This window comes from Platalea leucorodia (assembly GCF_965183815.1).
Source record: "Platalea leucorodia genome assembly, chromosome: 5".
NCBI classification, from domain to species: domain Eukaryota; kingdom Metazoa; phylum Chordata; class Aves; order Pelecaniformes; family Threskiornithidae; genus Platalea; species Platalea leucorodia.
This window is the reverse complement of record NC_138827.1, coordinates 6,092,189-6,104,385: the sequence shown is the minus strand read 5'-3', so window position 1 is coordinate 6,104,385 and position 12,197 is coordinate 6,092,189. Positions and strand designations below refer to the sequence as shown.

At 35.4% G+C, this 12,197-nt stretch overlaps 1 protein-coding gene across 11 annotated transcripts in view; it reads left to right on the top strand.

Annotated features, from left to right (window-relative positions):
- Positions 1–11,913, top strand: part of RBFOX1 (RNA binding fox-1 homolog 1) — a gene marked incomplete at both ends in the record, with an annotated part of 1,359,850 nt that extends 1,347,937 nt beyond the window's left edge. For 9 of the 11 annotated variants that reach the window (XM_082312182.1, XM_082312184.1, XM_082312191.1 and 6 more), the window contains 2 exons: positions 10,389–10,464; positions 11,787–11,909. In XM_082312182.1, the coding sequence (XP_082168308.1) occupies positions 10,389–10,464; positions 11,787–11,909 (199 nt within the window). Of the gene's footprint in view, positions 1–10,388; positions 10,465–11,786 lie in introns of all 11 variants that reach the window. The other 2 variants (XM_082312185.1, XM_082312192.1) reach the window with 2 other exon arrangements.
- Positions 11,914–12,197: the final 284 nt, after the last annotated feature.

Here is a 12,197-nt window from a genome sequence, read left to right as displayed (position 1 = left end):
GAAGGAGAAAGCTAATGAAAGCCTGTATCTTCTGTTTCTTATATACCTACATTTTAGTCATAGAATTTAAAGGACTTTTGGCTTTACAAAAAATAATTCCCTGGCCCATATTCCTGTGGTACAAGTTGCCAAAGTTGCATTTGGTCTTTCAAATCTGTAAGTTGACTTTCAACTAATTTATTATCTGATGTTTTGTGTTTTAATACATGGAGCGTATATAGAGATACAAAAACTTTCAGAACCAAAGCTAACCTTCCTGTGGTTTTTCAGATGCATGCAAAACACTTACAGTACAATTTTATAGTGCTTTTTTTAGTGCTTCTAAACTCCATTATAGTAATTCAACTGTGTTTGTAGAATTGATATAAAGTGAAAATACTGATAATATGCTCAATGTTTGAAATGTGAGTATATGTATGTTTGTATTGTTTCCTTGTAACGAATGTGTGTGTTTGTAGATTTCAAATAATAATATAACAAGTCAACTTTTGGTTTGAACTTTATCATCAAATGGGAAGGTCTTGGGTGATTCTGTCGGTAATATTCACTCTTCTCTTCCTAATACTTTATCGTTCCTGCCAGAGGATACTTAGCCCTCAGCCACATGACATCTTTTCTGATTTGGGAATAAAGTAATCTTGAATAAATAAATGTGTTAATGAACGGATAGTGTGTCCATATACGCATTTCTATTTAGGTATGTGTGTCTCTTCTTGCATGCACATTATATAAAGAAAACATATTCAAGTATCTGACAGAGGGATCCTTCCATGGGAAATTTAAAAATATTTCACTCTTGATTGCATCCAGTGCATTCTGAGGCTAAAAATAATTACCCTTCAGAAGAGAAGTTCTGTGCTTCCGGGATAGATCTTCTCTGGCAGGCATGATTTAATGTCTGCAAACAGACCTGAACTAGAACAGAGGCAGGGAAACTATCAGAAAGCTCTTATATCAGTTTGATGATGGAATTTTAACAAGGATCTCTGAAGACCTTCCTCTAGCAAATCTCTGACAATGGGTACATTAGGGGAAAATTAATGCTGAGGTTCCTTGCTGATGGGGGCAATGGGCATCTTGCCCTATCAGGCTCCTAAAAAATCAGAATGAGACCCAGAATAAACCCATGGTTTATTTACATGTTGGTTACAGAACATTGTTCATTTTGAATCTTTAACATTTTTAATGAGTTTTTCAAATCAGTGCTCAATATATTTTTTCTTTTACGTTTTGTAAGATCAAAATTCATAGTTTGTAAAGAAAAAAATATTTTGTAGTATATTTCCAAGTGCATTCTAGGATGTACCTGCATATTACATTTTATGATTTTTTGTAAATATGGGACAGGATCATTATTCTATATCACTCTTTCTTTCTTCCTCCAATTTTCACTGTTATCCAACTTCCATCTACAAACAAAAAAATCCAGTGCAGTTGTATGCCTGGTATTATTTTTCTTCCAAGCATATATGCAGTTTATGATTTTGAAATAACAGAGAGAGAAGCAAGTGTATATATAAACCTAAATTTGGAATGAAGTATGGTGGAAGTGGATATAACATCTGTCCAATTGTGACTGCATTTATTTACATATTTGAGCAGAATCATCCCCAGGAGGTGGGATTGTGTGTGTGTGTGTGTGCAAAAGAAATGCATTAGAAAGCTTTAGAAGTTGATAGTCTTAGATTAAGTTATTGACCTCCATTTGGAGAAAGATACAGTCTCCAAAACAGATTAAACATTCTGAAAGGTTTAATTTTATAACTCTAGGAAAAACATTTCATAAAAGCAGGCAGCTTAAAGAAGCAATCATTGGAGTTTGTACTATTGAAACAGTTTGAACAGAATATTGGCAATTTTTAACCAATGCAATTGCTCAAGTCATTGCAATTTTCCTGTATACTGTCATTAACTTGTCAACACTAACACTACCACAAATTTAGTTCATAAAAAAATAGCAAATATGGAGGTACTTATTTAAAAGCAAATTAATATTTGACAAAGTGCTTAGAATAGTTAAGGTGCCTGTTGTGGCATACCTCTGCTACGGCAGATAAATGATTGTAGCTGGTCAAAGTTTTGCCATACATGCTTGCATACATCTCATCATTGACTTATTCATGTGTCTGGTAGGAGATATTGATCAGATTATACTCTTTCAAAGGAATTTCTGAGAAGTACATATAATCCAAACTGCTTTGGAAAAATGCAGTTTCAGAGATATTTCCTTTAGCCTTTTTGAATTACTGTGTAAAGACATATGTTCCGTTGTGAGATGTTCTTCCCTTTCAGTATTGCTGCCTATGAGTTTGACTTCATTTCATGAAGCAATTTGACTGGGAAAATAACCATTTTCTGTGAGATGCTTTTATTATTATGTTATGCTCTTCCACTAATCAGATAAAATAAAAAATGAAGATGAAGGAGCATCTGTAAGGTCTTTGTGCTAGTATTTATTTAAGGCTGTACTGCTTTTCCCTGTGAAAAATAGCAGATACTGAAGTTTTTGCTCTGGGAAGACTAGGAAATGTTGTACTAATGCACGTTATTAAACTTCTTCTATAAATTCAAGTGTCCTTTATGTTGGCAGTTTAAACTTGCGTTTACTGCTGCTGTAAATAGTTGCTTATATGGAATTCCATTTGTTACAGCTTTTACTGCTCTTGGCAGTTGTGTGGTAAAGATGTTCAGCTATTGGATCAGTTGACAAAAATCAGGAAACACTTTGATTATTCTCTGTTCTTCTTTCATGAAGTTTGATTCATTCCTTTTTCTCGCCCAGTGAAAACACTGGCAGCCCTTTTTGGCATCTTTGTCATTATCTCTTTGACAGCTTGCCTTCCCTGTGCTTACAGTTCTAGGTCAGTTCGCATGGCTAGTCAGATGTGACAACATGACAAGATTAAGTAAAGCTGAGGTTCTGTGATTTGTAAACGGAGGATTTGCAATGTGAAGCTCCTTTGATAACAGAAATAGTGAATAATCTGTGTTTGCCCTCAACAAGTGCCTGTAAGCATGTGTGCATCTTCTGTACTGTTTTTTTTTTTTTTTTAATGAAGCAACCAGAATTTTTTTCTCTGATAGCCTGAAAATAGTACACAGGAAAGGTGGTTTGTGTGTGTGCATCTGTGTATGATTATATACAAGTACATTAAATAAACAAGGATTCATTTCTGGTATCTTGAGATTATCATATTACATTTAAAATATTAAAAAAAAAAAAAGAGTATTATTGCATACTACAGAACTTTACACTCAAGCACAAAATACCACTTTAAAATTTAATAAACAAAGTACTCGGTATATTTATTATTGAACTAGATAAGAATTTATTCAGGGTTTATTGTCCCAAAATGTAACAGCGATAGTAATAGGAAAATACTTGGTTTTCATTGTAATACAGCTGGTTTTAGGTGTCACTTGATGACAAGCCCAGTGGCTTTTTTTTATAAAGTTTATATAAGGTCTAACTTCCTTAGAGATTATACAGAAAGGTGGTATTGGTAGCATAGAACTATGTTAGATTTTTAACTAGGCATCAAGTGAAATCCCCACATTTGTGTAAATCCAGACAGCAAGACTGAAACTTGAGAAAAAGCCTTTAAGCTGAGGTTTGTCCCTGGGATTGTTCCATAGCAGTTATTCAGCATCAGCTCAGGAGGGAAGTCACCTGTGCTGCTGTTTGTTGCACTTCTATATTTCTGCAAATTAACCAACATCAACCATATTTATTTAAATGTTTAAGAAGGTGGCAGCTCAACTTTGGATGGCTGTAAACATCTAACAAACTTCAAAAGAAGTAACAGGTTGGCATACAGAAATAAAAATTAAAAGCAGGTCTGAGCATCAATGACCAAAATTTCTGCAAAACATGCCCATCAATTAGCAAGAAAACTTAACTGGCCAAATTCAGATGTGACATAAATAAGTAAACAGTCAAGCATTTGAAATTCATCTCTGTATATAGAAAATTCTGAATAAGCTTCTTAAGTTTCTTCGTGCTCCAACCTGCAGGAAAAAGTAGAGACTGCTTTTAATATTTCATCAATGATGTATTTATGGAGATCCCTTCATGGAAATCTTTTATTATTGCCCTATCCCTCATGGCTTTCAAGGTATACAGGAGTTCAGCACTGCAGTATACCTTGAAGTTTTACTGTTTCATTGTGCTGTCTGTCTCTACTACCTCTTCCCAATTCTTTTTCTGCCCCACATCACGAATCTGTAAAGCATTATCAGAAGTGAAAGAGGAAGATGATATGCAACAAAATATTTTATGGGTCCCTCCTTGTAGAATGATCTTAGTCTTTAATATTGTGCATTTAAAACTTTGCATAGAGGATTTTAGCATTCTTAACCTTAAAAATCAAGGAAAATTACTAGAAATTGTTTTTATCAGCGAATTTCAATCATTTTCCTTGGTCTTAAGAAAAAACTTAGAATAGACATCTTTTGTCATTGCCTTCTGAGATGTACAGAGAGACTCGTTGCTCATTCAGGTGACTGGAATGCCTAAAGTTGCTTGGTATTAATATCCAAAATGAAATAAATGGATTGGTTGCACATGCTTTGAATACCATAAGCAGATACCATCCTACTGTAGTAAAGAATTTTAAGTTAAAGGGCTACCACTGCTGCACAGTGTTGACCCACTGAGGTTAAAATACTGCTCAGCAATGTGGTGTGTAACTGGTGCACATACGAAGGAGCTCTGCTGCTCATGTCATCTGTCTTGATGTCATCATAGATACGTGACCAAGAGAAAGAGCAAGTTGTTAGTTACTGGAATCGTTTATCTGGATAAGGCCAAGTAACCCTTGCTTCCCTTGTATTCCTTCCAACTCTTTACTAAAATCTTCACATCTTTGTCTAAACTTTTATTGCAATTCTGCATTAAGATCTGACAGAGGAAAGATGTGGATTATCCTTTCCGTGCCACCTGTCAACAGCAAGAGGCACATCCTGCAATAGTGCTCATTTTCTGGGTGAACAAGCAGGGCAGGAATACCAAAGCACCCTGCACTATACTCTACCCTCTCGTACTTAGCCAAGTCTCACTCGTTCGGTTGCCTTTTTGTGAAATTTAGTAATAATTGTCAGTACAAGAATGTCAGTAATTTAAGGTTGTTCTGGTTGAAGATTCAACACATATATGTCTGAAGGAGCAGCAATTTTGTTACTTGATTGTTCAATTGTAATCAAAGCTAGTAAAGAGTGGATAATATTGTGGAAAAGTTAGAAATATGAGCTTTCCAGTGATACATATGCTTTGCTTGTAATATGGCAAGTAATGGGGGATTACATCAGAGTTAGATTTAGCTGAGGTAGTACCAGATTGTTAACTTCTCTTTTTATAGTTCTTAAATAGATTCATCATTTTCTATAGTTCTTCTAGCAGTATCTAGGCTTTAAAACAAGGGGGGAAACGATAGTGATTGGAAAGATATGTGCATCAAATTTCTAAAAAATAAAATCATGTTTAAAATTCTCCTTCTATAGTTGTCAAATAACTTGTGGAAAATGTGTTAACTTGTTTCATATTCGATACTGTGAATTTTTCCTTGTTAATGTTGTTATTAAACCCTATAGTATGTATATTATTAAGGAGTTTCTAAATGTCACTAGTGTCAGAACTCCACTGTCTGTCCTAGGTGTGTAGGGAAATACAGCCATAGTACCAAAGAACTTAAAAACCTAAAATGATAATTGCAATTAGAGAGGCACATACTTTCTCTGTTAGAGACTTCAGCAATACCTACTACAGATGATCTAAAGAGAGAGATTCAGTTTCAAAGGCCCTACTAAAATAAATCTCACAACCAATTACCATTTTTAATTCTCTTTATGTGTGCAGTGGACCACAAATTGTCCTTTTATGTAGTATTTTAGCAATTTTAAACCCTGTACTGAAAATGCTTGAAGCAATTGAGACATAGCATGAGTAAAGAAGAGTATACTATACACTGAGCTTTTGGTGAACAGTTTAGAGCTGCATTTACAGATGTTAGCATGGCTACACTGATTTTTTTCTTAGTTATTTCCCAGTAAGGTGTTAGTCCAGCTACTTAAGAACCAGTGCCAGTATGGTAACAAAATGCTAGCAAACACTATTTGTTTTCCTGAATACTTGTTCCAGATATACTGGAAAATAGTGGAACTTATTCTAATTGTTCTAATTAGTGGTGCATCAAAATTGTTCATCAGCTGTTTTCTTAGACAAGAAATTGTGAGTGCACATATTGGTTTTGATACATTGATTTAACATTCTGTAAAATACACAGATAATTGCATCGGCTATTAATTTATTCAGAATACTTTGCCATTTGCATGTCCTAAATTTTAGTAAATTGTTTACCTGGAATGATTATTTCCAGTGTAAATTATCACAAAGCATTTAAATGCCACTAATTTTAATGAGAAATAAGCATGCTGGCACAATCATGAACAAATGAACCAATGACTATGTGACTGAACTAGCTTACTGATTTTCAGTGTGACAGTATAGTTTAAATCCTTCTTACTATTTTCAGCATGGAAATCAGAATCTATTCTGCTAACCTTCTGAGCTTCTAAATTTGGTGTCATGCAAGGGCGTGTTTAAAAATTAGCATTTAAAAAGAAACCCACTTGCTTTAAGTTTAAGCTGACACTGTTCCTTTCCTCTGTGGAAATGAAATTTATTAATCATAATAAAACCATCATATTCTGAAGGTAGAGGTCACCCTGAGGAGAAAAAAAAGTCTATTCATCACAGAGGAATTTCAATGCATTTTTTTCCCAGATAATATCTGAGCATGTATTCTCTCCCCTTTGGAAATATATTCTTCCATGTATATGCTTACATGTCAAGTGTATTTAGGAGGGTACAAGAGTGAGAATTTCAAAATTAATTTTATATACTTTATTTTCTTTTACAGAAGATTTGGAAGAATACTTTTTACATTTTATTTTATTTTATGTTTACATTGCACACATTTGTTCAAGTGGAATTTCAATATCCTGTAAAAGAAAAGGAAGAAGTGTTTCTTATTTTAACAAGAATAAAATCATTGCTAATTCTGAAATATCTTTTTAATGTTAATATCACAGTACAAACTTCAGCAGCATCATAATATAAATGCAAAACATCATTATTTCTAAGGAGCAAGGATTAACTTAGGTCACAATTTTCACATTACGATTACTTCACAACTCTCTTGTTTTAAGGAATAAACATTGTTTACACAGTAGGATGAAAAAAAATGTAAAGCACTGACAATAAGTTATTACTACTTTGGCAAGAGTAATAAAAATGTACTCAGAAGTAAATACTGGGTTGAAACAGTCATTTTTTCTTTCTTTTGCAATTGCTTAATGTGTTTGTTTATCCATATTTTCCTCTTAGTTGTCCAGATTTTTGTAAAATATTGATGTAATACTATTAGCAACATGTTTTATTACGTCAGTGTTGTAAACTTGCTAGTTACTTCCGTAGTTGGGTTAAATATAGTAAAAATTTAATAAAGCCTGAGCACTATGTGTTCAGGCTTGTTCCTGCCTTACAAGTGGCCCTTGCATTTAGGCCACCTAATCCCCTGCCATGAGTGACCCATTAGACTTTCAGTTTTGTGGGGCACTGTGACATGGTGAAGGATCCTGTGGGAATGCGAGGCAGTATGGGGTCAAAACGCAGCCCTACAACAGGCAATGGATCCGAGCAGTAGGGAAAAGAGCTCACAGAGTAAGTCCCAGTGTAGTTAATGGTTTACATTAGACCAAAACTAATGCAACTCTTGCAGATCTGAATTTACTGTCCTTGTTCAGTACTGCAGTAATACCAATTAATCAAAAAAAAAAAAAAAATTGAAAATGTACTGATTCCCATTGCTTTACAATTAATAGTCACGGCATTAAAGCATGTATAATAATAGTACATGCAATTCCTCCTCCTTGTTACTAGGGATATGAGGGAAATTTATAGTGCTGGAAACAAGTCTAGCTTTAAATCAATCATTTTCCCTTTCTAGATATTTTCTTACTGTTTGAATGAGATTTGGCTTGAGAGAATTAAAATTATGATGTTTAAAATGGATTCTCAGACTTTAAAATGGGCATACAGAGAAAAATAAGGTGTCTCCTTCACTTCAGTGTAGACGAACATGACATACGAGATTCTGTTATGGCTACTATCAAAGCTAAGTATTTTAAACCTCTAAATATTATAATGTTTGCATCCTAATGCGGAGGGTTACTGAGGCTGAGGTTTATGGAAGTTCTTCCAATGAAAAAGGCTCCTGAGTATGGGGTCAGTGTCAAACCTGCTCGAAGAACTCTTATGCCCCCTTTCCAGCTCAAAGGATCACCAAGTGCCATTTACCCAACATAGGCTGATGTGAGCTATTTTTCCTTCAATTTTTTTCAGTGGGAACTGCCTAGCTTCCTTGTTGTTAACTGCCTTGGATAATTTCGGAAGCCAGGTGTTCATGGATACCAAGTATTTGAATGGAATTGATATATAAATTTAATCCTTCACTCATCAATATATTGGATGCAAAAGAGGAATTAATATGTTTTATCCAAGTCTTTTACACATATTTTCCCGAGTTATAGACCATGAGATAGTAGGTGATTGCCCAGCATGCCCCTGGATATTCATCTTTGATAGGTATGAGGACTTCTCTGCCTAAATCTAAAGTAAACATAGCTGTGGGGTAAGAAATAGAGCCCACATGCATGCACTTGTGGTACTTTCATAGCTTTAACAGATTAACTCCTTTTTAATGTATTAGCCCTTAATAGAAAGTTGAATTGGCTGAGTAAACAAGACAGTACAGCTGAAGGCATTCAGCTACGATGGTTGTACTTTGTAGTGAAACATCCAGATTTTGCCATAGAATACTTTATAGGAACATAGGTACACTTTGCATTTGCTCAAAATGCCAGACTCTGTTGCTGGAAAAAAAAGTCTTATTCACAATACCGAATATTAACCAATGTACACTTTGAAGTTTGTACTTACTGAACTTTTTTCTACTTTTTTTTCATCAAGCTGTGTGGTTATATATCCTTGGAAAAGGGAAAGCATATAACTTCTGCAAATCAGTGACCCTTGTCTTAGTCGGAGAGTAAGAGACGTTTATGTAAAGTCTCTGCCTTTTCAGTGCTGAACCCTTTTCCTTTTAGATAGCAGAGTTGTCCCAGGAGGTGGTTTACTGGGATTTCCCTATGCAATGAATCTGTCATACTCTTGCAAATATTGGCTCAGTGAAATGGAGAATTAAAGACTATCTTTTCTGTGGTAATTTCTGCTCCTTTCTTGAAGATGTCACTGGTTAGGTAGGAATGTCTAGTTCAGGTAATCTGGACCACTTCTCTACCTCACGTCCAGGACCCACAGTAGTGGGTGGTGGAGGATTGCATATGCCATGGAAACATTCCTTTCTCAGCTTTCCCTCAGCTGATTACCTGGGAATTGGCTAATGAGATTCCGCTTGCGGAGGAGCAAATACATGATAATAAAATAGGACAACTGTCCTCTTTCCAAAAAAATGTAAGTTTGTATTTGTATCTGAAAAATAAGTTAGTTACGCAGAATGAGACCAGTCTGGGTTTACTGTTCACATAAGGCTAAAAAATAATGCTTTTTTGGGCGAGATATCAGGAGTATTATTAAAACTTAACCTGTGTACTACATTAGCCCTTGTATGCAAGACAGCACTATAATTTTAAGATTGCTTTTGTTGTTATATGTGACACCTGAGATCAAATGGAAATTCTTTGATTATGGAAAAAACATTAGACACGTTCAGTGAAACCTGTATCTAGCTGACATGTCCATCTCACTAATGGTAACTGCATTCAGATGCGGACTGTGAAGCAAGGCTATGTATTTCAAGGTGAAGAGGAGGACTGGGCCAGCAAATCGACCAGGTGTACATGTAAAGAAGCTTTGAAGTAGTTTCAACTATAAGGATTTTGTATGGGGAGAAAAGACAAAAATCTGATTTTCACATCACTGTCTTTGCCTGTTTGTAGCAGGAACGTGGCCTGAAAATTGAGACTTCAGCCGTGCAGTATCATGGCTTAGGATGACTGTCTCTTCTGTAGAAAGACCAGGAATGTGCAATAAGCATGTTCCTTAAAGCCAAGTGCCTGCCAGTGTTCCACAGCCACCCTCCTCAGCCTGATGCTGATTCTTTCTTAATAGTCCAGTAAAGCTAATTATACATTTATTGTCATTTGTAACCTTAACATTTCCCAAAGGATAATGCTTTTGAAACTGCAAAATTTGTTTATTTGTAATGAATTTGGATAGAATGGAATATTTCATTAAAACCATTTTGTAAATATTGTTAATATCTGCTTTTAACAAATTTTTCCATTAATCTTCAACTTCGTTTTCTTTTCAGTTACGGACGAGTTTATGCTGCAGACCCCTACCACCACACACTTGCTCCAGCAGCCACCTACGGCGTTGGTGCCGTGGTAAGTGATCATTTCCTCCTCTTCCTCATCACTGTCTTCCCCATCTCCCCACGCTCCACTCTCTGCTTGGATCTTAGCACGGTTGACATCTTCTCACTTTTAGTTAATTGAATTTGTCTCTTGTGCTAACGGCAGCTAAAATGCCACATTAATCCTCCAAGTATACTTGATAAATGTCTTAATTTCTTGGCAATGTACTGCATGTAAGTTATTATATTTCTAATTTTGCAAGTATCACCTAGCTGAGCACTTACCTTAATGGAATAATTAGTCATTCTGAGAATTAAATCCATCACTAACGGAATGCATTGTCAATGCAGAACATATTTTCTTTTTTTGCCTTGCATTTACATAGCCCCCAGGTTCAAGTCACACCAAAGATTACATTATAAGAGCCATGCCAAAGATTTCAGGCTGCTTCCGTCAATCAGCTCGAAACTTGACTGCTTTTTTCTCCCTCTTCTTGATTATAATTAATATCCAAAATGGTAGCTGCCTCCCCCCCAAAAAAACCAAACAAAACCCCAAAACCCCCAAAAAAACCTGCCACAGAGAAAGGGAAGACAGGAGTGGGGAAGGGAAGGGAGAGAACCTACATGGCAGGAATTGAAACTTTGTTTTTATCAGGTGTGTTAATGCCTTTGGCACTGAACTGTATCTGTCAAGAGAGCAGGGGAAAATGTATATTTAACCAAACTGTATTGGAAATGGATGACTTTCAGTGCATTAAAAAAAGAACTATTCTCCATATCCAAATATTACAGAGCATTTACTTCAAGCATTGAATATATGGAACTCCTAATTATCTGCTGCTTTTGAGACTCTAGAGTTTTAACTCAGAAATGAGAAATGAAGTTTTAATTTTCCTCAATGTTCAGTAAAATAAAGACAGTTATCTTCTGTTTTGTGCTTATTGTAAGAATAGGAAATTGGGTAACAAATTCTATGGAAGAGAGATATTTTTTGTTAATTGTTCCATGGTTTCTGAGGAAGGAAACACATAAATAATCTCCATTCTAGGCTAGACTTTGTCTTTAGATGAGCGCACTTAGTTTTCACTGACATCAGAGGGAGCTGCATGTGTACATTCAGGAGTGGAATTTGACACTTTATTCACGTGTCTTCTCATTAGTTTTTTGGGGATTAAAAATAATGTCAAGTAGCTTCCCTTGACCTTGGAATACATTGGCACTGCAGCTGTGGGGTGTTCTGAACGTTGCTTGCCTTTTAAGATGGGGCAGTAGTAATGTCAAATGAAAATGCAAATCTAGTTGTTAAAGAAGTAAATTTAAAAAACAATCCATCAAATTGCTTTGTTTCAGAATGCTTTTGCACCCTTGACTGATGCCAAGACTAGGAGCCATGCTGATGATGTCGGTCTCGTTCTTTCTTCATTACAGGCTAGTATATACCGAGGGGGATACAGCCGTTTTGCTCCATACTAAATGACAAAACCATAAAAACCTTCCAATGTGGGGAAAAAGGAAGCTTTCCGAGGCCTGGGTATTGCAATACATGCAGTAGTGCATCATTTTAGCAACTCTAAAAAGAGGAAAAATTACATTTTTTATCTTATACCTCAGATATTTTGTTCTGTGTATTTTAATATTGTGGGTCTTTAATTTCTGAAGGTTACGTAGTTTGATTGCTGGCTGTAGAAGTTTTTGTGGTTGATCTAGAAAGCTGCTAGATATGAATAAAAACTGTTTTAGGGCCACAATCAAGAGTGCTAT